The sequence below is a fragment of the Papio anubis genome, chromosome 7, assembly GCF_008728515.1.
Source record: "Papio anubis isolate 15944 chromosome 7, Panubis1.0, whole genome shotgun sequence".
In the NCBI taxonomy this organism is placed as follows: Eukaryota; Metazoa; Chordata; class Mammalia; order Primates; family Cercopithecidae; genus Papio; species Papio anubis.
In genome coordinates, this window is record NC_044982.1 from 28,976,874 (window position 1) to 29,004,619 (window position 27,746).

Here is a 27,746-nt window from a genome sequence, read left to right on the forward strand (position 1 = left end):
CTCATGCCTGTAATCCCAGCACTTTGGAGGCCATGGCGGGTGGATCGCTTGAACCCAGGGGTTCGAGACCAGCCTGGGCAACATGGCAAAACCCCGGCTCCACCAAAAATACAAAAAATTAACCAGTCTCATAACCTGGTCTCAAGTAAATAGATTTTTAAAAAAAATTTTTTTTAAGGGAACATAATAGACAAGAGGGAAAACTGGGAACCAAAACTGTAGTTCAGTATACATTTTCTTTCTTTACAATCCACTTTAACGTTGAGGATATGCAGCCCCTTAATTTGCTCTTGGTGTTGTCCACAGATGTCTAGATGAGGCATCCTTTCCAAGCTTCCTAACAGCTCTGATAAAATTGGGATGCTACAGTATTAACTATTAATGATTGCATACTTGAGCTCAGCTTTTCAGCACCTTCATTTGTTAGGAAAACAATGGTCTTAGAGTTGTCAAAATACAGAAAGTCCACACCCCAAGAATAATATACTTTTTCTTTCCAGAGCCCTTCAGACTCTCATTCAGCTCCTTTTACCCGCATTTTACCATAATATGTACATGCTTTTTAGAATGTCAGCCATCAGAGAATGAGCCATTATGTGTCTAGTACAGGACCTAAAACAGTACTGAGTAAGTACAGTATGTGTTGAGTACATGAAAGCTTGGGTGTTTTGTTCCCCAGCTCAAAGCACATTAAAGTAGTAATTAAGAGAAGTTAACTATTACAAGCCAGCTGATGAGACTAGTGGGAAAGTGGTGGTTAACAGTCTGGCAAGGGAGGAAGCAGAAAACTTTTTATGAAAACCTTATATAAAAAGCGATGTGGTTCAGTTTAGCGTATGATAGAATAGGTCCACTAACATCACCTCCAAGAGTGTGTTAAATTATAGTGCAGTATTAAGTATGGCCTATTTAAGAAATCAAGACAAAATGCTTGAAAGTGTTTTATCAGCCCCTAGGTACCTGGAAAACTCAGCTGATCAGTACTCTCAGAGGGTTTGAGATAGCCCTTTTATTATAGAGACATGAGCCAACTTTTGGTATTTTGTCCAGGAATCTCCACACTTGGAGAAGTTGATAAAATATCATTCTCTTTGAAAGAGAATGTTTCATATTCTATATATATATATATGTGTGTGTGTGTGTATATGAGATATATACATTTTTTTTTTTTTGAGACAGTGTTTCACTGTGTCATCCAGGCTGAAGTGCAGTGGCGCGATCTCGGCTCACTGCGACCTCCATCTCCTAGGTTCAAGCAATTCTTCTGCCTCAGCCTCCCAAGTAGCTGGGACTACAGGCACACGCCACCATGCCTGGCTAATTTTTGTATTTTTAGTAGAGATGGGGTTTCGCCGTGTTGGCCAGACTGGCCCCAAACTCCAGACCTCAGGTGATCTACCTGCTTTGGCCTCCCAAAGTGTTGGAATTACAGGCTTGAGCCACCGCACCCAGCCTGTTTCATGTTTTAAGGCAAGGCAGATCCTAGGTTTATTATTCAGGGAAGAATAAAGGTTTTTTCCGTTAATGTTTTGACGTCAGTGACTGCATAGTGGGTCTCTTAACCAATGTAATGAGCCATCCATTAGCCACTCATGTACAAAGAGAACTTCAGCCCCTGAAATACTAAATTCATTTCTAAGTAATTTACAGAAGCAGAAGTTGTAGTGTCAGTTGGACATTTCATCTAGAAGAGGGCAAACAGGATTTTTTAGCTTTTACTTTTAGCAAACAGGATTCCCAGTGTCTCATTGAAACATTTTTTCTTTCTGTTTACAGCACTCTTATTCTCTCTCTTTTTTTTTTTTTTTTTTTTTTTGAGACAGAGTCTTGCTCTGTTCCCAGGCTGGAGTGCAGTGGCGCAATCTCAGCTCACTGCAACCTCCACCTCCTGGATTCAAACAATTCTGGTGCCCTAGCCTCTCAAGTAACTGGAATTTCAGGCACCCGCCACCACACCCAGCTGATTTTTGTATTTTTAGTAGAGACGGAGTTTCACCATGTTGGCCAGGCTGGTCTCAAACTCCTGACCTCATGATCCGCCTGCCTTAGCTTCCCAAAATGCTGGGATTACAGGCATGAGCCACTGCGACTGGCCTTCTCTTTTCATTCTCTCACCCTGCCCAGCTTGGTGTTCCTTATAGCTCCGTTTAAATACCAGCTCTATACAAGTGTCTCAGAAGCATTACTGTTAGCCCTAACTGAAGTAAATAGCTTTGTGACTCAGGATATTTCAGTACACCAAGCACCTTTCATGATGCAGTCCCATAAGAAGTTGCAAAGGTATGATATCGTAGGAAAAAGTAGTTCTGAAAGCCAAAATTAGCCTGCTTAAATTTTCTTCTTACCATTTTGCCTCAATTTTGGGTACCTCTACTATTACTATATAGATGAGAAACTGAGGCTCTAAGACATTAAGTTACTCATCTAAAATGCCTAGATGAAGTAAGCAGTACAACTAAGATTAACCCCAGACTTAATACTCTTTGCTTTGGCCAGGCACAGTGGCTTATACCTATAATCCCATTGCTTTGGGAGGCCAACACCGGAGGATCACTTGAGCTCAGGAGCTTGAGGCTGCAGTGAACTATGATCAAGCCACTGCACTCTAGCCTGAGCAATAGAGCAAGGTTCTGTATCTTTAAAAAACGCAAGAATCCTAACTTTGCCTTATACAAGAAATATCTTTGGAGGTTTGAGGTTCCCAGAGTTGACCTGCAAAATAGATTTAGCCCTTTAACTTCTGTTTCCTTCCTTTCAGGTGGTCAAATCTCAGCTAAATGTGTCTTCTGTCAGTGAGCACAATGCATATAGAGCAGGCCTTCAGCCCGTCAGCAAGTGGCAAGCCTATGGACTCAAAGGCTATCCTGGTGAGTGTAACTGACCTCAGAGAAGGCAATATCACTCAATCATTTGTGTTTTCATATCTTCAAAGAAGGTACTGTGAGCAAGTAAATAGACAAAGGATACACATAATAAACAGATAAGTGTTTCATTTCCAAACCAATTCTATACTGTACCTTGTCTAAGATGTCCGTTTCCAAAGGATAGAACAGGAGTCAGCAGTGCCTGCAGATGTGGCTGAAAGTGGCATGACCATTGAAAAAATAAGGACATTGCCTCTGGGCTCCCTGCCACAACTCTGAACATCTGATTTGGCAGAAATGCTGTAAAGAATAATTTATCATTATCATTGTAATAAATGTCATATAATAGTTATGAATAATTCATAGTTGTCCCTCTAGTCACATTCTCAAATGGCATAACAACTTAAAACTTGTTGCTATCAAGGCTGAACATATTTAATAAAGAATTACAATTAATGACATCAGAAGTCCTCGCTGAGTACGGTGGCTCACACCTGTAATCCCAGCACTTTGGGATGCCAAGGTGAGTGGATCACCTGAGGTCAGGAGGTCAAGACCAGCCTGACCAACATGTTGAAATCCCATCTCTACTAAAAATACAAAAATTAGCCAGGCGTGGTGATGCATGCCTGTAATCTCAGCTACTTGGGAGACTGAGACAGGAGAATCGCTTGAACTGGGGAGGCAGAGGTTGCAGTAAGCCGAGATCGCGCCATTGCACTCCAGCCTAGGCAATAAGAGGGAAACTCTATCTCAAAAAGAAAAAAAGGCTGGGCGCAGTGGCTCACACCTGTAATCCCAACACTTTGGGAGGCCTAGGCGGGCGGATCACAAGGTCAGGAGATTGAGACCATCCTAGCTAACAAGGTGAAACCCCATCTCTACTGAAAATACAAAAACAAAATTAGCCAGGCATGGTGGTGGGCCCCTGTAGTCCCAGCTACTCAGGAGGCTGAGGCGGGAGAATGGCATGAACCTGGGAGGCAGAGCTTGTTGAGCCGAGATGGTGCCACTGTACTCCAGCCTGGGCGACAGAGTGAGACTCCGTCTCAAAAAAAAAAAAAAAGAAAGTCCTAATAGGGGACAGGTGAGGTGGCTCACACCTATAATCCCAACACTTTAGAAGGCCAAGGTGGGAGGATCACTTGAGCCCAGGAATTTGTGACCAGCCTGGGTAACATAGTAAGACCCTGTCTCTACCAAAAAAAAAAAAAAATTTTCCCAGACAGAGTCTCACTCTGTCACCCAGGCTGGAGTACAGTGGCACAATCTCAGCTCACTGCAACCTCCACCTCCCAGGTTCAAGTGATTCTCCTGCCTCCCGAGTAGCTGAGACTACAGGTGTACACCACCACACCCAGCTAATTTTTGTATTTTTAGTAGAGACACGGTTTCATGCTGGCCAACCTGGTTTCGAATTGCTGACATCATGTGATCCGCCCGCCTTAGTCTCCCAAAGTGCTGGGATTACAGGCGTGAGACACCTCACCTGGCCAAAAAAAATGTTTTTAATTAGCCAAGTGTGGTGGCATGCCTCTGTAGTCTCAGCTACTCAGGAGACTGAGGTAGGAGGATTGCTTGGGGTGCAGTGAGCTGAGATCATGCCACTGCACCCCAGCCTGGGTGACAAAATGAGACCCGTCTCAAGCAATTCTAATAGACTTGTCTGCAATTTTTAATTTAGTAATGTTGGATAGCTGGTTTTACAGAGAATGAAATTCAGAAAATAATGAAGAATATTTTCTAGGCTCCTGGGGCCATAGTAAAAGTTAACATTGCACTTGTGATTTCAAATATGGGTTAAAAGTAAGAGAAATCTTTAAAAAGAAATGTTAGTTTTCATTGTGCCAATGGCCAGGACTCTATGGCTCTGTGGTACAGCTCTGAAGATATAACAGCCTGGCTCCTCTTGAGCTTGGGTAAATGTAGAGCCTGCGTCACCAATAGTCTTGTTCTTGGAGGCCACTCTTCACCTTTCAGCTCTAGCACCTTTTTTTTTTTTTTTTTTTTTGAGACAGTCTTGCTCTGTCGCCTAGGCTGGAGTACAGTGGTGCGATCTCTGCTCACTGCGGCCTCCGTATCCCAGGTTCAAACAATTCTCCTGTCTCAGCCTCCCACGTAGCTGGGACTACAGCTGCCTGCCTGTGTTTTTAGAGACAGTGTTTCACCATGTTGGTCAGCCTGGTCTCAAACTCCTAACCTCAGGTGATCCACCTGCCTTGACCTCCCAGAGTACTGGGATTACAGGCGTGAGCCACCATGCCCAGCCTCTAGTACCTATTTTTAAGGCCATGATTCTCTGTTACTCTAGGCTTTCTCCCCTTAACAGATTGTTCATGCCACAAACTTAACCCCACTTGAGTTTTAAATTGTCTAAAGTGCTGTACTTACTGTCTGAGGCTTTCTAGGATTTACTGCTTAATTAAGCCACATCTTTTGGGTGGATGTCTCATATCCTTGGAGAGTTTATTCTGTCTCTTCTGCCATTATAAGCTGTGTTTGTTTATTCATTTATTTATTTATTTTTTACTTACTTTCCCCCATAAGCTGTATTTAATAGAAATATAATGTCCAAAATATGGGAGAGAACAGTCTCTTCTTACTCTGAGTTGATCAAAAGGATTTTGTTTATTTCTGGATCTGACTTAATCTGAAGGAAGCTGAGTATACTACAACCTGTCCTCACACTCTGGTGTGAGGACACATGATCCTCTTGAACAAGAGAATAATAGGCCTGGAAACCAGAAGCAGAATCTAGGGAAGAAAAGACTTATGGGGGAACATCACAGCATTAAACATTGAAAAATTATCCTGCACAAGAAGTGGTGGGAAGCAGTGCACACCAGTGGTTAAGGCATAGGTTCTGGTGCCAGGCTACCTGGGTTGATATCCTGGCTCTGCCATCTACTAACTGTAAGACTTTGGGCAAGTTTTTTAATTCTTTTGCCCTCAGTTTCATCATATGTAAAATGTATATAAAAATAGTACCTACTTCATAAGGTTCTTATGAGGATTAAATGTTAATGTATATGTTAACTGCTTAGGTCAGTGCATTTATCAAGCACTTAAAAATGATTTGGGGTTGCTCTAGTTGTCAGAACCCAAGACCAGTGACTGAAAATTACGGAGAGGCAGGGTTTTTTTGGGTTTTTTTTGTTTGTTTTTTGGTTTTTGGTTTTTTTTAAACCTGGAAAACATGCAGATGCAAGATAGGCAGATTTTGGTTTTGTTTGTTTTCTTGAGACAGGGTCTCATTCTGTCACCCAGTGGGGTGCAGTAGCACAATCACAGTTCACTGCAGCCTTGGCCTCCCAAGCTCAAACGTTCCTCCCACCTCAGCCTGCCTCGTAGCTGGGACCATTGGCTTGCACCACCATGCCCAGGTAATTTTTTTTTTTTAATTTTTTGTAGAGATGGGGGTCTCACTATGTTGCTCAGGCTAGTCCGGAACTCCTGGACTCAAGTGATCCCCCTGCCTCGGCCTCCCAAAGTGCTGGAATGACAGACCTGACCCACTGTGCCTGGCTGGGAGGCAGATTTTAACCCAATAAAAAGAAGACAACCGTTGTCTGAAATGGACTGCATAAAGAGATACTAAATTTCCTGTCATCATTCAAGCTTGGACTACACCAGAAGTATTATTCCTTTAGTCTGATATGTTTGGGAGTATTATAATACTCTTTATTTCATGAAATTGTGATGATAGCAGATGGTAGGTTGTGGAGGGGAGGGTTCCTATCTTTTTCCAAAATGTTGATGATCCTATCATTCTCCCAAATTATTTGGAGAATTGTACAGATAAATGAAACACAAAATCCAAATGTATTTTGGAGCTACTTTAGAGGACATGAAAAATCAGATTACTGGTAAAAATCTTTGTCTGTATGAGGTTTCCTTGATGCCAAAAGCCCATTGACTTTGATCATTAGGTTTAGTTTTGAGTATATGCTATTGATAATATTAAATGGTGGAACAGGATTAATCAACAATAATGAGGAACCAGGGCCGGGCGCGGTGGCTCAAGCCTGTAATCCCAGCACTTTGGGAGGCCGAGACGGGCGGATCACGAGGTCAGGAGATCGAGACCATCCTGGCTAACACGGTGAAACCCCGTCTCTACTAAAAATACAAAAAACTAGCCGGGCGCGGTGGCGGGCGCCTGTAGTCCCAACTACTCGGGAGGCTGAGACAGGAGAATGGCGTGAACCCGGGAGGCGGAGCTTGCAGTGAGCTGAGATCCGGCCACTGCACTCCAGCCTGGGCAGCAGAGCGAGACTCCGTCTCAAAAAAAAAAAAAAAAATAATGAGGAACCTGTCCACATTGAATATCTCTAAGCTGTCTAGTTTTTTTTCTATATCTGCAAGAATCTAGACAGAATTTTAAGTGCTTTTAGTAAGATTTAGTATGGTAGAGGAATCTTCAGGTTATTTTCTATGTATTTCTATGACGGCATAACCTCCTTTCAACTGAACCACATGTGGTTTTAAATCTCTTTGAAATTCTGATAGTGGACCATTGATGATATTGTTCAGGGATTCATTGGTTAGAGCCTAGTATTTATAATGCAAAGAGCATAGGTTTGTTGCTTGGATGGGCTTACTGGTTTTGCTTGTTCCATGGCCACAAATCCAGCTTTGTTTGTTGTACCCCAGATTGTTCGTTTGTCTTATCCCAAATGTGTGCTAGCCTTGTGATGAGCCAGGAGAGAGGGATGAATCAGTGAAGTCATGTTACCCCTCTGAACTTCTGTTCTCCGACCTGCAAAACTGGATTATTAATTTCCTTATGGAGTTACTGAAGATTAATGAGATGGCATAAGGTTGCTAGCACAGTGTCTGACACTTGTAGGCATCTAGCTATTTTTAGCAGCTACTATAATTAATGACTTAGGAATAAACTTATTTATTGTTAATTGCTGTTATTAAACTTTATCATTATTCTATGTCTAAATTATATGCCAAAGAGAAGAGAGGAAGACTAGTTAAGTAATAACAAAGTTGTTTCTGTTTTAGGCTCTCAGCCCAGTGTCTTTACTGTCTGCTTTCATAGTAATTCTCCCTAAGGATATTTTCATAAAATGTGTCGTTATTGTTAATAGTCCACACCAGGAATTGGCAAACTAGTTTTATTATAAACACAGTTTATTGGAATACAGCCACACCTTTTCCTTTACTTACTGTGTATGGCTACTTTCTGGCTACAGTGACAGAATTGAGTGCTAAAGAGACCAAATAAGGGCTCACGCCTGTAATCCCAGCACTTCGGGAGGCCAAGGCAGGCAGATCACTTGAGGCCAGGAGTTCAAGAGCAGCCTGGCCAACATGGCGAAACGGTGTCTCTACTAAAAAATAAAAAATAAATTAAAATACAAAAATTAACCAGGTGTTGTAGTCCAAGCCTGTAATCTCAGCTACTCAGGAGGCTGAGGCAGAAGAATCACTTGAACCTGGGAGGTGGAGGTTGCAGTGAGCCTAGATTGTGCTTGGGAGACAGAGTGAGACTCTGTCCCAAAAAAATAAAAAATAAAATAAATAAAGAGACCAAATAATTGTCATAGCCTAAAGTCTTTACTGTCTAGTTCTTGACAGAAAACGTTTGCTGACCTATGATATAGACTAGATCTGGAGTTCAACCAGGAACTGAAGACCTTCAAATTATTGCCAGCATTTAATTCAGAAGTCCTTAAGTTTTAGTCTGTTCATCTGTTTTTAAAATCCTTTTGCAAGGGGAAGATTACACTAATATATGATGCTTGGCTTTTATATCATTGCTTGGATTCCTTCTTGTTCCTCAGGACTTGTCCAACCATGCTTACTCTTGCTGAGATGACCTTGCTATTTATGTTATTGGGAAAACAGCCCTTCAGGCACAAACCCTTTCAGCCTTCAATGGCCCCCACACTTATAAGCAAATATTCTCATTTCTACCATCCAGTCGTAGAGAAGGAGGAGTACTTTTAGTTCAAAGCCAGTCTCTACCTTCTTGATCCATCTCACCTTCTTAAACCTCTTCCAGCTTTCAAGACCTTGCTCTATTTCTTTCCTCTCTTTTGTTTCCAACTGGCTCTTCCCTGTTGACTCTTTCTTCACAATCTGTAAGCATACTTAGGTCTTGCCAGTCCTTAAAAACCAAAAACTGCCCTCTTAACTCTTTGTTTTTCTATGACTGTGCCTAAGCTTTTATTTTCTTTCATAGCTGGTCTTACAAAAAGGAGTTTAACTTGTCTTTATTGCCCCCTCTCCAGACAAGGTTTTTTATCTCTTTATCTCTAATTCTTTTTTTTTTTTCTTTTGAGACAGTCTGTTTTTGTCACCCAGGCTGGAGTATAGTGGTGCAACCTCAGCTCACTGCAACCTATGCCTCCTGGGTTCAAGCGATTCTCCCACCTTAGCCTCCCAAGTAGCTGGACTACCTGTGTGTGCCACCACGCCTGGCTAATTTTTGTATTTTTTCTAGAGACAGGGTTTTGTTGTGCTGCCCAGGCTGGTCTCAAACTCCTGAGCTCAAGTGATCTGCCTGCCTCAGCCTTTCAAGTGCTAGGATTACAGGCGTCAGCCAAGCTACCATGCCCGGGTTCTAATTCTTTTTTTTTTTTTTTTTTTATTACAGCAAATGATTTTATTTGTAATTTCTACCCCTCTCAGTGCCTCCTCCCAAAAAACCTGCACATGAATTTACAAACATATTAACATATAAATAATGAGAAACATCCTAACCAGGGTCTCCTGGTTGTCTCTGCTGGAGATTAAGACTGGAGAGGGCGCTATCTTCACACAGACTTCCAGTGACATCAAGAGTCTCTTGGTGGCTGTTTTGGGCCCACAGCTGGCTTTTTCAACACCTCCAGGTTCAACCACCAGTCTGTGTGCTGTGCCCAAGGTAGAGCCCAGGGACTGCGAGCATGTGCAGCTCCATTGCCCATCATTGTTCCAGCTGAGCTCATGCTAGAAGGGATGCTTCCTCTCCTGACAGAGCTTCATGGTGGCCAGCCCCCTCCTGCTGGCACTCAGAGCCTCAGTACCGGGCCACCTGGCAGCACCCACAGATGTTGAACTCCTGGAGCTACTTCTCAATCACTGTGCAGGAAGGGTAATGCTACTATAGTAGGTGTAAGAATTCAACTCTTCCCCACATCTCCATTGGTGTTATAGTACCAGGTCACAGTTAGGACAGGTCACTGCTCTTCTTTGGGGTCCATGGTAAGCTGCTGAATTGCAAGCCAGTGCAAGCTTTGCTCTCTCTTCTGGAGGTTTCTTTGGCTTTGGACCACCAGCCCTACAGCACCAGCTACAGGTTGTCTGGGTAATTGTCCTCAGTGAGGGCATTGAGATGTACCACCTGGATCCCAGGGGTCATGCTGCTTCTGTGCTACCACAGCAACTCATGAAGAAGTCTTCCCAATCCTCTTCCTCAGTGCTTGTCAAAAGCATTCCTGAATATCTTAGTACCATTTCCATCTGCATCTACTTCCATTTGGGCCTCAGAGGAGTACCTCTCCACCAGCAGGATATCTTTGCGCATCTGTCAGTGTATTCAGTCTTTATCTGACTGCATACTGCCTCCACTACTCTCTCCTACCAGAAGCTACAGCCACTGGTGACAGGAACAGAGCTCTCATCGAGGGTAAGGTCCCTGGCTGGTGCAGCTACACAAGGGGCTCCCTCCCAGCCACTGAGCTGAGCTGTGTGATGTCCAGTTTGAAGTCAGTCATGGCCAGGCCTATGCTCTCAGCCAGCAGTGCCACTCCCATGGGAGACGGGTGCTGGGGAAAGGCCAGGGCTAGGGTCAGGCCAGGCAGGCCCTCGGTAGGACAAGACTGGGCCCAGCTTACCTTGTGTCTGCCAGACCTGCCATGCACTGACCTCTAATTCTCAAGAAAGTGCCTGGTACAGACCAGCCTGGCCAAAATGGTGAAACCACGTCTCTACTGAAAATTTTAAAATTAGCTGGGTACAGTGGCAGGCACCTGTAATCACAGCTACTTGGGAGACTGAGGCAGGAGAATCCCTTGAACCCGGGAGGCAGAGGTTGCAGAGAACCAAGATCACACTACTGTTCTCCAGCCTGAGCAACAGGGTGAGACCCACATCTCAAAAAGAAAAAAACAGGAAAGAAAGTGCCAGGTACATATTGTGTGTTTGATGAATGAATGAATCTTTGCCATGAATAGGATTCCGGTTAAATATTATTATTAATCTTTTGTTTTTGAGATGGAGCCTGGCTCTGTCGCCGAGGCTGGAGTGCAGTGGCGTGATCTTGGCTCACTGCAACCTCCGTCTCCTAGGTTCAAGTGATTCTCCAGCCTAAGCCTCCTAAGTAGCTGGGATTACAGGTGCCTGCCACCGTGCCTGGCTAATTTTTGTATTTTAGTAGAGATGGTTTCACCATGTTGGCCAGACTGGTCTCAAACTCCTGACCTTATGTGATTCTCCTGCCTCGGCCTCCCAAAGTGCTGGGATTACAGGTGTGAGCCACCACGCCTGGCCTGTTATTAATCTTTTACCGAGAAAAATGAAGTTAGATTGCTGTCAAAGTCACAAAGATCTTTAACACACATGCTGTAGTTGTTTACAAACACAGATATTACAGAGACACTAACTGCAGGAATTTGCAAACACTGAGATATTACAGAGATAGTAACTGCAGGAAGCAACTATCACCCCTACAGCTGGGAGGAAGAACAAAAGAGCTTGGGATTACTACGTTGAGAAGCTTGGAAAAGGGACTACATGGAACCTGGCGCTTAGACTTCTGAGGAGAGGACATAATGAGGCTGATTCTAGTGATGTGGAAAAACTACATTAGAACCAACTTCTGCCCTCCAGTCTTCCATTAGTGACCCTTATAGGCACAGGTTAGCAGAGAGGCAGCTGGCAAATAAGAAATGTAGTTGGCAGGGTCTCAGCCCCATATTATGAAGCTAAGTATAGAAGAGTGGATTTGAAACTGAGAGAAAATAGACCAATAATCAGCATGCCATTCATTAGATGATGACTTTCAAATCTATGTTTTAGCTAAAATTCATTATAAGATTTCATATAATCATGCCTGTAATAAAGGAAATAGGGAGGTAAAGAAGTCTTGGATGACTCTAAGTAACAAGAGCTGATAAGAATTAGAGGTGTACTTTTGCCACTTTCAGTTCTAAAGTTTGCTTTGGGATAACACAGTTAACCTTGTGGAATATGTGTTTCTCTTGAGAATACCCAGAAAACCAGACGCATTTGCATAGTGGTAGATGTCAAATGTTCATCAAAACCTACCTGTTCGTTAACTTGAAGCATGACCAAAAACATAAGGGGAGTAAGTAACAAAATAGTGAGTATAAAGATGTCAAAATTATTTGAATAACTGATGGAGAATTTCCCCCTCTTCTTTTTTTCCCACCCATCTTTTGTATAGGGTTTATTTTTATCCCAAACCCCTTCCTCCCAGGTTACCAGTGGCACTGGGTGAAACAGTGCCTTAAGTTATATTCCCAGAAACCTAATGTATGTAACCTGGACAAACACATGACTAAAGAAGAAACCCAAGATCTGTGGGAACAGAGCAAAGAGTTCCTGAGGTAAGTCTTGTCAATCAGAATGAAGTGTTAATACTTAGCTCAGATCATCACAAGTCTTTGCAGGAACTGTTCTGTAACAACGCAGTAAAAGTGACTGGCTGGGTTTTTTTTTCCCCTCATTGTTTCCAAGCAAAAACAGCACAATTGTATTCTTTCCCCAGGAACATTTGGACAGATGCTTTGACAGTTACAGTAAATTGAGATCCATTTTAAAGACTTGCTTATCATAGCTTAGATAATTGAGTTCATCCTCATTAATCATCGCATGATCCATTTCCATTAGCTTCAGCCATTGTTTTCTACTTAAAGTGAGTTCCTTTGAAGGCTTGTGGTATCCTAGGAAAAGTAACATTGAAAGCTCTTTGCTTCTACCCTCCTAGATGGGTTCAGTGGTGCTAGCCGTTTTGTGATAGGTCAGTTGTTCCTCATGAGAAGAACTAATATTTTCACCTTCATGCTTCAACATTCATTCATTCATTCCACAAATATTTAGTGAGGGTCAGTAGTGTGTCAGGCATGATGCTAGGCATTGGACACACAAAGATAAAGGCACCCTGCCTGCACTCAACAGTACATAGTCTCTGGCAAGAATGTGTTACCTGTGGGAATAATTATTGTAGAGCTCAGAAAGTGTTATGATGGGGTTTAGAAAAATACTGTGGGAGCATAGAGGAGGAAATAATTATTCCAGGCATGGTAGAAGTGTGAAAGAAGAAAGAATGATTTTTTATTTGTTTGTTTTTGTTCTTTGAGACAGTCTCACTCTGTCGCCCAGGCTGGAGTGCAGTGGCGTGATCTCAGTTCACTGCAACCTCTGCCTCCTGGATTAAAACGATTCTCCTGCCTCAGTCTCCCAAGTAGCTGGGATTACAGGCACCCGCCCCACCACTTTTTGTATTTTTAGTAGAGATGGGGTTTCGCCATGTTGGCCAAGCTGGTCTCAAACTCCTGACCTCAAGTGATCCCCCAGCCTCGGACTCCCAGAGTGCTGGACTACAGGCGTGACCCACCAAGCCCAGCCTGAAAAAGTGATTTTGTAATGGGTTATCCTCTTTTCACTGTCCATTTGAACTGATCTTCAAAAATGAGTAGGGGTTTACCAGTCAGAAAAGTAAGAAGTCTCTACTGAGTAGAGAAAGCAGCCTGAGGAAAGATACAATATTTAAGACAGAATAAATTGTCCTGTGAGACAAGAGCATAGGATGCGTACTTTCTTATGTTTATTCAATAGGTATCTATTGAGTTTCTGCTGTGTGTCAGACACTGTGCTTGAGTGTTAAGAGATTCAAAGGCAGATTAAAAAACAGTTCCTGTCTTCAAGAAATTTGTACTTTAGTTATGGACAAAAACATAGAAACAGATAATTAGATACAATTTGGGTCTGGGCTTGTTGGCTCATGCCTGTAATCTCAACACTTTGGGAGGACAAGGTGAGAAGATCACTTGAGGCCTGGAGTTACCAGCCTGGGCAACATAGCAAGACCCCACCTCTATGGAAAAAAAAAATTTTTTTTTTTGAGACGGAGTTTCACTCTTGTTGCCCAGGCTGGAGTGCAATGGCATGATCTTGGCTCACTGCAACCTCCACCTCCCAGGTTCAAGCGATTCTCCTGCCTCAGCCTCCAGAGTAGCTGGGATTACAGGTATGCACCACCACACCCGGCTAATTTTGTATTTTTAGTAGAGGTAGGGGTTTCTCCATGTTGGTCAAACTGGTCTCAAACTCCCGACCTCAGGTGATCCGCCCGCCTCGGCATACCAAAGTGCTGGGATTACAGGTGTGAGGCACTGCGCCTGGCCCAAAAAAATTTTTTTTAATTAGCTGGGCATAGTGGTGTGCACCTGTAGTCCTAGCTACCCTGCCGGCTGAGGAGCGACTGTCTCTAAAATACATACATACATACATACATACAATTTGGTAGATGCGGGGATAGACATTTTAGGATGTAATGGGAATGGTCACTTAAGTAGCTAGGTTGGAGGTAGATTATAGAAAATGCTTCCTGGAAGCCATGGGTAGACAGAATTGGTAAAATATGAAGGAGGAGAGGTGGATTTGGGCCAGATGGTAAAGGGTTTAGTGATGTAGAGCAGGGGCCAACAGACCCAACCACGTGACCCAACAGTGCCTAACCACAAGGCCGCAGACCTAGACAGCCGAGCATTACTGCCTGAGCTTCGCCTCCTGTCAGATCAGCAGCAGCATTAGATTCTCATAGGAGCGCAAACCCTGTTGTGAATTGTACATGCAAGGGGTCTAGGTTGCGCACTCCTTACTGAGAATCTAATGCCTGATGATCTGAGATGGAACAGTTTCATCGCCAAACCACCCCCCATCCCCACTCCATCCGTGGACAAATTGTCTTCCATGAAACTGATCCCTGGTGCCAAAAAGGTTGGGAACCACTAATGTAGAGCACCAGTTCTGGAGTCAGACTGTGTTCAGATCCCAACTCTACCACTTAATAGCTGTGTAACCTTGAGCAAGTTCCTTCACCTTTCTGTGTCTCATGACAGTCCTTATTGAATAGTATGAGAATTAAACAAGATAATACGTGAGAAGTCCTTTAAAGTGCCTGTTAAAACCATTTTACCAACTTTATGTCCTGTTTGATGTTATGTGGCCTCATGTTGTAGTTTTCAGAAACTGTCATGCCGATTCTAACAGAGTAAAGAGAAGATTTTCTTAAGGGGAAAGAAGTAAAATTCTGTGGTTTTTCTTTAAACCTTGGTCTGTAGGTTATGGTATTGACAGGAGCAGTGAGGAAAACTCTGTCCATAAGCTTTTAGTAGTGTCTTCTTCACAACTGAGAGCAAGGGAAAGGAAGATCATGGTTGAGTGAAATTAGTCCAAGAGAACCTACTGCTATTAAACCAGCCTGTGTTTTCAAGTAATTGATTTTTTTCTTTCTGATATATGACTCTGCAGAAATCACAGCTGTCTTTTAAGATAGCTCAGATGAATCTCCGTAATAAATCATCCTGTAAACAATGGTGAGATACCTTTTTTTGTCTAATAAATTAGCAAAAATAAAATATTTGATGGTCATACCTTATGTTGTCAAGGGTTGGAAGAAATTGATATGCTCAGACATTGTACTGGCAGTATTGAAAATCGATTAAGGCTAAGTTTCCATTGTGTCACTATGTGATATGTGCTTCAGTTTCCTCATGTGAGAAATGAAGGTATTGGACTGGATAAGCCATTCAAGGTAATTGAATCATGGGCAGTCAGGGTCATGTGGACAGTACATGGCAGCTCTCCCAACTTTGCCAGTCTCTCAGAATGGGAGAGAGTCTGTTATTCAAAAGAGATCCCCTGGAGGTTTTGATTAGGTTTCATAACATCCTCTGACATTGAGAACCACTGAAGTAAAGGACCTCTAAGATCCTTTTGGTTTTAATTTTCCAGAATTCTGTGGTCAGGGAAGAAAAAACTTTAAATAGAAAATGAAGAAGAAATACTTGAACTTAAGCAAAAGCAAAAATTATTTTAAAAAATACTTGAACTTAAGAACTGTTCAAAAACTTAGGGTACCTCAATTCTATGGTTTTTTCTTTTTTTTTTTTTTTTTTTTTTTTTTTTTTTTTTTTGTTGAGACGGAGTCTCGCTCTGTGGCCCAGGCTGGAGTGAGTGGCGCCATCTTGGCTCACTGCAAGCTCCGCCCCCCGGGTTCCCGCCATTCTCCTGCCTCAGCCTCCCGAGTAGCTGGGGTTACAGGCGCCGCCACCTCGCCCGGCTAATTTTTGTATTTTTAGTAGAGACGGGGTTTCACCATGTTAGCCAGGATGGTCTCGATCTTCTGACCTCGTGATCCGCCCGTCTCGGCCTCCCAAAGTGCTGGGATTACAGGCTTGAGCCACCGCGCCCGGCCGAATTCTATGGTTTTTTCAAAGTGAATAGTGTAGCTAGAGATTGTTGTACAAGTGTACAAGAGTTATGTGCAGGCTGGGCATGGTGGCTCATGCCTGTAATCCCAGCACTTTGGGAGGCCGAATCGGGCAGATCACCTGAGGTCAGGAGTTCGAGACCAGCCTGACCAACATGGTGAAACCCCATCTCTACTAAAAATACAAAATTAGCTGGGCATGGTGGTGCATGCCTATAATCCCAGCTACTCAGTAGACTGAGGCTGGAGAATCACTTGAACCCAGGAGGCGGAGGTTGCGGTGAGCCGAGATCACACCATTGCACTCCAGCCTGGGCAACAAGAGTGAAACTCGGTCTCAAAAAAAAAAAGTTATGTGTAAACATCTTCCTTGTGACATTGTTTATAACAGAAAAAAAAATTGTGAAGCAGCCTAAGAGTTCATCAGCAGGAGACCAGATAAATCTAACGTGACATAAGTCTAACATGACATATCCCAGACATAGAATGCAGCCACTGTGCAAGGATTAAAAAAACTTTAAATGCAACCCTCTAGTATATATCCCAGACTTCAAAGCCAGAATAAATTCAGTCATTTCTCACCATCTCCATCACAAGTGCCTTGGTCTAAGCTGCCATCATCTCTTATCTAGAGCACTGCAGTAGCCTAACTAGCCTCCCTTCTTAGCACAAACTCAAGTGTGGTTCCAAGGGCCCACCTTGATTAACAGTGACACTTTTATCACTCAGGAAATTTCAAGGATTTAGAATCTCCCTAGCAGGAGCCAGGGACAAAAACCAGTCAAATTCTTTGTTACATAACATCATCACATTTAGAAAAAATCCAGAATTCTTAACCATGGCTGTAAGGCCGAGAAGACCTGGCCCCCAACTACCTCTCTACTCTCATTTCCTACCATTCCTACCTCATTTCCTTTTCATTTGTTCTTTCCCACCATGTTGACTTCCATTGCTACCCTTAAACACATTAGGCATGCTCAGATTTTTTTTTTGTACAGGCTGTTCTACCTAGGAAGCCCTTCCTTTAGATCAACAGTGTCTTGCTTCCTTTAAGTCTTTGTTCTAATATCATCTTAGAAGAAAGTCTTCCCTTATTATTCAGTCAACAAGAATCTCCTACTTCCCATCATTCTTTATCCTCTTGCTTTGGTTTGTTTGTTTGTTTATTGCTACTTTTTTTAGAGATGGCATCTAGCTATATTGCCCAGGCTACCTTGAACTTCTGGGCTCAAGCAGTTCTCCCACCTCAATTTTCTGTCTTATTTTTTGTTTTCTAAATTATTTTGCTTGATTTTTTTTTTTAATTCAGTGCAACATAGTTGCCAAATAACAACTTAGCTTTATTTGTTCTGTAAATTAGCTTATGAAATACTCTATTTTTATGTATATGAAAGGTTTTTTCCCACTGATAACCTCATTGTGGAAGCAGAATTAATCCTCTCCTCTTTCTACTTCTTTAAGACTGTTTATAATGCTAGTATAGCATTTATTCTAGTGAATTGAGTCATCTATCCCTCTCTCCTTCCATTGCCTTCCTCTCCCATCTTGAAAATTTTGTAGCCTTGATTCTTACCACAGTTCTTTGTATATATTAGAAGGTGCTCAGTAAATATTATTTCAATTAAATTCATATTCCCTCTTTATTAGTCTAGTAAGAACAATGCTAAATTTGAGAAGGATCATTTAAAGACTATATAGTTTTCTTATTTTCACTAATTTATTAAATAATGTACATTTGTGGCTTAGAAAATATGTGATGCTAGGATAGCTATGAAGAAGAATAAAAGCCAGTGAGGGAGGGACTGTTAAAGGAGGAACCCAGGTACTTAAATAAGGAATTTACAATACCAAAGCATGTATACTTGAATAGAAGTTGCAGGGTGCTTTGGGGGAACAATATAGGAACTGGCTAGGAGAAAGACTTCCGAGAAGAAGTGAGTGTAAACTGTGTATGAAAAAACAAATTGGAAAAATCTGCTAGGCTGAGAGTGGAGTAGAGCATTTCAGTAGAAAAAACTGTATAGTCAGAGGCACGGCCATGAAAAACGGGGAGAATAGCATACCTTATGGGAAATGCTTGGAGATGAGACTAGAAAGGTTAGTTAGAGCCAGAATATAAATGGCTCTGCATGCCATATAAGAGTGTGGACTTTGTCCTATTAACAGTGGGTATTTATCAGGATTAATAACAGATTATTCCCTTCAGAAAAATAACTCTGTGGTAGTGGAGGAAATGGACTGAAAATACAGTGGTTGCAAAAAGCACAATTAAGAATTTAGGCCAGGTGCGGTGGTTCACGCCTGTAATTCCAGCACTTTGGGAGGTCGAGGCGGGGGGGATCACCTGAGGTCAGGAGTTCAAGACCAGCCTAGCCAACATGGTGAAACCCCATCTCTACTAAAAATATAAAAAATAGCCAGGCATGGTGGCAGACGCCTGTAATCCCAGCTACTAGGGAAGCTGAGGTGAGAGAATCGCTTGAACCCGGCAGGTGGAGGTTGCAGTGAGCCAAGATCGTACCGCTGCACTCCAGCCTGGGCAACAGAATGAGACTCCGTCTCCAAAAAAAAGAATTAGGCTGGGTGCTGTGGCTCACACCTGTAATCCCAGCACTCTGGAAGGCTGAGGTGGACGGATCACGAGGTCAAGAGATCAAGACCATCCTGGCCAACACGGTGAAACTCTGTCTCTACTAAAACTACAAAAATTATCCAGACATGGCGGCATGCACCTGTAGTCCTAGCTACTCAGGAGGCTGAGGCAGGAGAATCCCTTGAACCTGGGAGGCAGAGGTTGCAATGAACTGAGATCACGCCACTGCACTCTAGTCTGGCGACAGGGCAAGACTCTGTCTCAAAAAGGAAAAAAAAAAATTTAATCCATGCAAAAGATGGTAAAGGCCTCAAAAAGATGTTGTCTACAGAGCTTAGTTACCAAGCAATTATAAAAAGTGAGAGAAAAGAAAAAGTTAAAAATTATCTACAGATTTCTACATGGCAGTGAGGGTAATACTAAGGCTTGTAATGGAAGTAAGTATTGAAAGAAGAGAAGAATGAGCAGAGACTATCCTTAGTGTAGTTGGGGCCATACTGTTTTTGAAATGCCTATAGGGTATCCAGGTGGAGATGTCCAGCATGATTTTGGAAATACAGAACTGAGCTTAGGAGTAACGTAAGGGTGAGAGGGATGCGGAGAGAAAGAGATGAGATGAGGGAGTTACACATGAAGGCCATAGTGAAGCGCTGAAAATAGATGTGATTTTCTTTCTTCCTTTCTTTTCACTTTTCTTTCTCATCTATAGAAAAGATGGCTGTTGGCCCCAGGAAGCATCAGCACAGGGTGAAGAAAATAGAGCACGAAAAGACACCAAGCAGCCAGAAGGATATGAGGAAAAACAGAAGAAATGCTGTTAGAGGCTAAGACAGGAAAATGTTTCAGGAAGAGAAGGGCCAGCCATGTCAAATAGGTCTAGGATTTGACAGTTAATTGGTGTAATGAAACTGAAAAACTAGATTCAGTAGTGGTATAAACAAAATTCAGATTACGGTGAGGGGGGAGAGTGAGGAAGGCAAATGTTGAATTATTTAAAAGTTTAATTATAAAGGGAAGGAAAGATGGATAAGGGGTAGAAGGAGATGAGGTATAAGCAAGGTAGCTTGCATAAATGACAGAGAAAATGTTTTTGTTGTTTGTTCTTAAGTATGTAGGAATATTAAACATGTTTGAAGGCCAAGAGGAAAAAAACAAGTTCGGAAGAGGACTTGAAAGTATGAGAAGAAACATTCTATTAATGGAGAAAGGCCTTAGAGGCTGTGTCAGGGAAATAGGATATAGTATAGGTAGAGAATTAGCTTTGGAAGAAAGAAGTAGGACCACTTCTGAAACCAGGAGGAAGGATCAGGTGAAAATTTAGAGAAGTTTAGTGGTGTGGGAGAGGAAAGTTGAAATTGTTCACTGGATCATTTGAGCAGGCTTCTGTTTTCTCACTGACGTAGAAGGAAATAAAAGCAAAACTAAGGACTTGAGATGAATGGTGAAGGTTTAGAACAGAAGATGGTTAGATAAGACAGTTTAGAGGGTTAGAGAATACTGAATATTTGCAAGATAGCAAAAGGATGTTAGCAGTTACGGTGGCGTTGGATGTCCATTTGCAATGAGTGACTGGGAGTGTCAGGTTGAGAAGGGAGAGAAAACTGAAAGCACTCAAACCCTGAAAGAGTGGAGTGGCAGGGCATAGTGGCTTACGCCTGTAATCCCACCACTTTGGGAGGCCAAGGCAGGTGGATCACAAGGTCAAGAAATCGAGACCGTCCTGGCCAACATGATGAAACCCCATCTCTACTAAAAACACAAAAATTAGCTGGGCGTGGAGGCACGCACTTGTAGTCCCAGCTACTAGAGAGGCCCAGGCAGGAGAATCACCTGAACCCAGGAGGTGGAGGTTGCAGTGAGCCAAGATCACAAACACTGCACTCCAACCTGGCGATAAAACGAGACTCCGTCTCAAAAAAGAAAAAACGATTGCTAAGAAAAATGCCAACACTTACACAAGGCGCTTACCCGTGACAGAAACCAAGCAAACTGCTGTATGAGCACATTCACCAGGGGAGAAGGTGGCCAGCCCACCCATCCATCATCCTTCTGCTAGTGCCTGGAGAAGGCAGCAGGGAGCATAGCATGTTTCTTTTTTAGTGAGACCCAATAATTAGGGTAATGGTTGCTTGAAAACATTCTTTTGGATAATTGGATAAAGATGTATTAGGTGCCAGCATATTTCCTGCATTCTTCAAGGTGAGAGTTGTATTGGTACTGATCCTTCTTGACCTCCTTTTGGATAAGTCAGGTTTAAAAAGAGAACAATCCACTCCCTTCAGTGATTCTCTCAGTATTTTATGCTTAAAAATGATCCGGAAGCATGTTAAATGGTGTTGGCCTTACTGTTCACAGTGTTCAAGAACAAATCTTTGAATTTTCATTACCCAAGAGGCCCATGGTTAACCAGAGAGGTCCCTAAATAGTACTAAGACAAGAAATGTTTAGTGCTGGCCAGTCCTGCTCTCACGTATTGAAGGCAGATATTAACAGTTGTTGCTACTTTCCTTTCAGAAAATACAAAGGCAAGAATTGAAACCAAGTTTTCATAAGAGGATATAAAATGAGGGTCTAATGCACTTACATGGGTCTAATACTTTACAAAAATATTTATGTCATTCCCCCCAAAATGGCATAGACACTCAAAGATCAGAATTTTTCTTGCAGTAAGCAAGTTTTTAAGCTATTCTTTTTTTCTTTTTGTTATGAGGACTGAACTTAATGCTTTTCAAGGTAAGACTCAACTCTGCCTTATTTTACATCCTTGAACCAGTCCTCCTCTATAATATAACTCAAAAACTTAAAGCCCTTTTTTTTTTTTTCTTCTGAGACAGGGTCTCACTCTATTCCCAGGCTGGAGTGCAGTGGCACAATCTTGGCCTACTGCAACCTTCTCTTCCCAGGCTGCTGCCTCAGCCTCCCAAGTAGCTGGGACTATAGGCGTGCACCACCATGCCTGGCTAATTTTTTGTGTTTTTAGTAGAGATGAGGTTTCACCATGTTGCCCAGGCTGGTCTCCAACTCCTGAGCTCAGGCAGTTCACCCACTTCAGCCTCCCAAAGTGCTAGTGTTACAAGCGTGAGCCACCATCCCCAGCCCAAAGCCTTTCTTGTAATCACACAGTTAGAGTACTTTGGTTTTTTTAAGATGGAGTCTCACTCTGTCACCCAGGCCGGAGTACAGTGGCATGATCTTGGCCCACTGCAACCTCCTGGGTTCAAGCAATTCTCATACCTCAGCTTCCCGAGTAGCTGGGATTACAGGCACCCACCACCATACCTGGCTAGTTTTTGGTTTTTTAGTAGATACAGGGTGTCACCATGTTGGCCAGGCTTGTATTGAACTCCTAACCTTAAGTGATCCGCCCACCTCAGCCTCCCAAAGTGCTGGGATTACAGGCGTGAGCCACCGTGCCCAGTGAGAGATGTTATTTTGGCTTCTTAGAAAAGGAACTAAATTAGAAAAGGTGTATTACAGGATGATTCTGTTCATGCTGTCACTATAATTTTGATAATTTTTATTGTTAATAACATAAACCTGTGTTAATTATAATAATTATTATATTACTCTGTTCTTGAATATTAGACTAAATCTTTTGGTGGAAAAGCAGTTTGCTGCGGCCATATCAGATGTCTAAAATACTGTCACCTTTTGAATTATTTCCAAAGCTGCGTTATTGTTACGTTTATTGTTTCAGATCAGTCTGACATTGATATGATAATATGGATTCTTCATAAAATGAGGCTGGGCACGGTGGCTCATGTCTGTAATCCCGATACTTTGGGAGGCCAACGCCAAAGGACTGATTGAAACTAGAAGTTCAAGACCAGCCTGGGCAACATAGAGAGACCCCGTCTCTACAAAAAAATTAAAAATTAGCTGGGCATGGTAGCACACACCTGTAGTTCTAGCTACTTAGTAGGCTGAGGTGGGGAGGATTGCATGAGCCTGCAGCAAGCTATGACTGTTAGGAGGCCGAGGTGAGTGGATCACCTGAGGTCAAGGGTTCAAAACCAACCTGGCCAATATGGTGAAACCCCATCTCTACTAAAAATACAGGTGGTGCATGCCTGTATTCCCAGCTCCTTGGGAGGCTGAGGCAGAAGAATCACATGAACCTGGGAGGCGGAGGTTGCAGTGAGCTGAGATCGCGCCATTGCACTCCAGCTTGGGCAACAAAAGCAAAACTCAGTCTCAAAAAAAAAAAAAAGAAAAAGAATAAAACAATCTGTTATTGAGCTAGAAAGAAATGGAAGGTATTGTGTTTTGTTTTTTAGTTTGGGCTAGAATAGTGTTTTTCAAAGTGTAGTTCCTGGACCAGCAGCATAAGTATCATTTGGGAACTTATTAGAAATGCAGTTCTCAGGCCCCACCCCAGACCTGCTGAATAAGAATTTGTAGGCCTGGACCCAGCCATGTGAGTTTCAACAAGCCTTCTAGATGATTCTGATGTACATTAAAGTTTGAAAAACACTGGGCAAAAATTAAGTGGGATACAGACAGGTTCTGTCAAAGGCTTTCTGTAGAGCTCTTAAGACTCTTTGCGCCTTTCAGCTGGAACTGCCATCTTCCAGTCATTTGCCAAAATGACAAACACAAAGGGAAAGAAGAAAGGTACCTGACTGATGTTTTCTAGGCCTTTTAGAAAACAGTTGTTCTTTTGGCCATGTATATGCATATCTATAAGAAAGATGATATTGTCGGCTGGGCGCAGTGGCTCATGCCTATAATCCCAGCACTTTGGGAGGCTGAGGCGGTTGGATCACCTGAGGTCAGGAGTTCAAGACCAGCCTGGGCAACATGGTGAAACCCTGTCTCTACTAAAAATACAAAAATTAGCTGGGTGTGATGGTGCATACCTGTAATCTCAGCTACTCGGGAGGCTGAGGCAGGAAAATCGCTGGAACTTGGGAGGTGGAGGCTGCGGTGAGCCGAGATTGCACCACTGCACTCCAGCCTAGGCAACAGAGCAAGACTCCATCTCAAAGAAAAAAAAAAAAGAGGAGGATGATATTGTCGACATTAAGGGAATGGAAATGGGTACTGTTCAAAAAGGAATGCCCCGCAAGTGTTGCCATGGCAAAACTGGAAGAGTCTACGGTGTTCCCCAGCATGCTGTTTGCATTGTTGTGAACAAGTAAGTTGAGGGCAAGATTCTTGCCAAGAGAATTAATGTGCGTATTGAGCACATTAAGCACTCTAAGAGCTGAGATAGCTTCCTGAAGCATGTGAAGGAAAATGATAAGAAAAGGAAGCCAAAGAGAAAGGTACCTGGGTTCAACTGAAGTGCCAGCCTGCTCCACCCAGAGAAGCACACTTTGTGAGAACCAATGGGAAGGAGCCTGAGCTGCTGGAACCTATTTTCTATGGATTCATAGCATAATAGGTGTTAAAATAAAATACCCCTGGACTGTTTTTTTTTAAAAAAAAAAAAAAAGACTGCAGCTTGGTGTGGTGGCTCACTTGGCACCCTGGGAGGTCAGGGCAGAAGGATTGCTTGAGGTAAGGAGTTCAAGATCATCCTGGATAACATAGTGAGACTACATCTCTCTATTTTTCTTTTTTGTTTTAATTAAACAATAAAAATAGGCCAGGCGCAGTGGCTCACACCTGGAATCCCAGCACTTTGGGAGGCTGAGGCGGGTGAATCACCTGAGGTCAGGAGTTCGAGACGAGTCTGGCCAACAAGGTGAAACCCCGTCTCTACTAAAAATACAAAAATTAGCTAGGTGTGGTAGTGCATGCCTGTAATCACAGCTACTTGGGTGGCTTAGGTAGGAGAATCACTTCAATCTGGGAGGTGGAGGTTGCAGTGAGCCAAGATCATGCCACTGCCCTTCAACCTGGGTAACAAAGCAAGAAGCTGTCTCCAAAAAATAAAATTTTTGAAAAGACTCTTTGCCATTTAGATACTCAGGGTGCCATCTATTTTGAGTTCTGGATTCCAGTCTCAGATGACCAACTTCTTTCATCTTTTTCTACCACTTCTACCATCTATCTCTCTTTTTCCCCTTCCTCAAAAACACATAGATTCAATATTCATATGATCATCATCATCCTTTTCTTCAACATCATTTTCTTGTATCCTAGAGATTACCTTAAAATAAAGAATTGGCTACAAAGTAATATATTTGAAAGAGAGATAGAATGGATCGCCTCTGTAGGGTGCTTATGTAACTCTGGAACTACATCTATATTGCCATTAACCACAAAGTCCACATGAGTCATACTTATTTTTCTGTCTCAGGCTACTAAAATAGAACATGTTCTCTAGAGGAGAACATCAGGAAATTCTTTGATTTGTACCTTTAGCTGAATAAACATTGGTAGACCTCAAGTTGTGTTAATAACTACATTACATTTTTTCATTTTTCAGTTTTTATGCACAAATATTAAATAATATGTGATTGTTATCCATATTGTAATTGTTCAAATCAGCTAGTTGCCGTCAGTGGCCAAGCCTTGTGTTTTTCCCTAAATTATTAGTTGTCTGTCTCCTGTTGTGTCAGGGAGTCCCCAAAACCACACCCAAATCTGATGGTTTGTCAGGAGGACTCAAACAGGACTCAGCATACGGTCATACTCACAGATGAGATTCATCACAGTGAAAGCATACAAAGCAAGATCAGCAAAGGGAAAGGGGCCTAGAGCAAAGTCCAGGAAAAGCCAGGTGTGTGCATCCAAAAGTCCTCTCCCAAGGAAGTCACACAGGATATGACAATGGATTGTAACAAAATCTGTGAAATGTCTACCAAAGAAGCTCAGTGCCTAGGTTTTTACTAGGAGCTTGTCATGTAGGCAGCCTCTGCCTGACACATGCCAAAGTCACAAACTCCCAGAAGCAAAGCAGGTGTTGACCATGAGCCATATTGTTTGCACAGGTTAGGTGCAATAAGCCACTCTTAACAGTTCCAGAGAATTGTGTGAACCTTGCCAAGGACCATCTTTGTAAGCAGACCATCAGTCAAGTCTGCTATGTCTCTTTTCTGCACACCTGTCCTAAATAAATCAGTGTTCGTCCATTCCTTTTTATCTGCTGGTCTTGATGTATGTATGTGTCATGATGTCCTTCTTAGAATGTAAACTCTGTGAGGACAGATAGCTTCTATTACTCTTTGTCAAACATCAAGATGAGTGCCACTTAACAGTGTGGGCCTCAGTAAATCCTTTGCTTTTGCTTGTGCTGTGTGCCTATATTGCCTATTGCATCACTCCCTGTTTAAATGCTGCCCGTTCTTCAGTGCCGTGCTCAACTCCCCTCTGCCAAGAAGCTGCAACTGATTTGACAGCTGACTTTGAGCTCTCCTCTGTCTTAATTTCGTGCCCCTCAAAGTCTGCTATTTACTTTAGTACTAGATTTTATACTGCATTCAGTTTCCCTCTAATTTCTCCTTAGACTTTCTATTCTTATATTTGTCATTTCCTGTCACAATCAGATTCCTTTAAGAAATATGATATTTTCCTTTTCTAAACAGCCATAGTTTTTGGACAAAAAAAATTTGATCAATGATCTAAATAACAGAGAAAAATTAAATCATCAGACCTACCATTCTCATATTTTTAGATATTTGGAGGTGAGCCAAACAAGCTTCCTCTTTAGAAAAGGAGTAGTGGGCCGAGCACAGTGGCTTACACCTGTAATCCCAGCACTTTGGGAGGCCAAGGCAGGCGGATCACCTGAGGTCAGGAGTTTGAGACCAGCCTCACATGGAGAAACCCCGTCTCTACTAAAAATACAAAATTAGCCGGGTGTGGTGGTGCATGCCTGTAATCCCAGCTACTCAGGAGGCTGAGGCAGGAGAATTGCTTGAACCTGGGAGGCAGAGATTGTGGTGAGCCGAGATCGCACCATTGCACTCCAACCTGGGCAACAAGAGCGAAATTCCATCTCTAAAAACAAAAAAGAAGAAGAAAAAAAGAGTAGTTAATCACATAGATTCGATCAGACAAGATGTAATTGCAGAAAGAGCACCTCTCATTTTTACAGAAACCTCCTGTGGTTTGAACAAGGGTATGTCAGAAACCCAATCAGTTACAGTGTTGCCTTAATTGTTAGCTAAGCCTCGGTTATCTAAGCTATGTTATACAGAGTTAAAGAAGTCATGTTAAACCAGTTATTTTTTATTGTACTATACACTATATTTTGCTAAACTTTTTTTTCCCAACCTGCAATTCTGGGACGCCACCATCATTATAGAAACATAGAAATCATTGTGATTAACCATACCCTACTTTTAGCAAACCAAACTGAAAATGTTCTGTAAGTCATATTTTTGGTTGCCCATAGTGCTCTTGGTACCATTTCGCATGGACTGGTAAAGACATTTCTATTGTCATTGTTGTCATTCTTTCTTTATCGTTACCGAGATGCTGGAGACTTGTGATTTAAAGTTGACCCCATTCAGCAGCGGATTTAGAACGAAGAAGTATAAATTGGAAGTGCTAACATGTTTTTCTCTGTTAATGTATTTGTGGTCTACTGATTTGTCTCTTCTAAATTCTCCTACTGAGTCTTGGCTAACAGCTTATACCATGTAATACTAAATTTAACTCCAGAGCCTATACAAACGGCTATTGCTGCAATTTTACATGAATAAATGCTCTTCTGTCACCAATCTTTGCAGGTATAAAGAAGTGACCAAACGGAGACCCCGAAGTTTACTGGAGAAACTGCGTTGGGTGACCCTAGGCTACCATTATAACTGGGACAGTAAGGTATTCAGGTTTTCTTAAATCTTTTGTTTTCTGTTTATAGGCTTCTTTAGCCCACATAGTTGTATTTCTTCCTGGCCACGCTTAAGATATCAAGATTATACATTTGTGGGAGGATCTC

General features: G+C 42.4%; 2 protein-coding genes and 1 pseudogene across 2 annotated transcripts in view; 2 read left to right on the forward strand and 1 right to left on the reverse strand.

Moving 5' to 3' along the window:
• ALKBH1 (alkB homolog 1, histone H2A dioxygenase) overlaps window positions 1-27,746 on the forward strand; it is a 33,547-nt gene that overhangs the window by 796 nt on the left and 5,005 nt on the right. The window contains exons 2-4 of the mRNA XM_003902113.5: window positions 2,759-2,867; window positions 12,268-12,430; window positions 27,538-27,628. Of these exons, the coding sequence (XP_003902162.1) occupies window positions 2,759-2,867; window positions 12,268-12,430; window positions 27,538-27,628 (363 nt within the window). The remainder of the gene's footprint in view (window positions 1-2,758; window positions 2,868-12,267; window positions 12,431-27,537; window positions 27,629-27,746) is intronic.
• On the reverse strand, window positions 8,751-10,576 carry ZMYND19 (zinc finger MYND-type containing 19). Its single transcript, XM_031667759.1, is given in 8 exon segments — window positions 8,751-8,957; window positions 9,582-9,843; window positions 9,845-9,962; window positions 9,965-9,994; window positions 9,997-10,110; window positions 10,113-10,376; window positions 10,431-10,449; window positions 10,517-10,576. Coding segments are annotated over 8 exon segments (1,074 nt in total).
• On the forward strand, window positions 23,172-24,350 carry LOC110743810 (annotated as a pseudogene).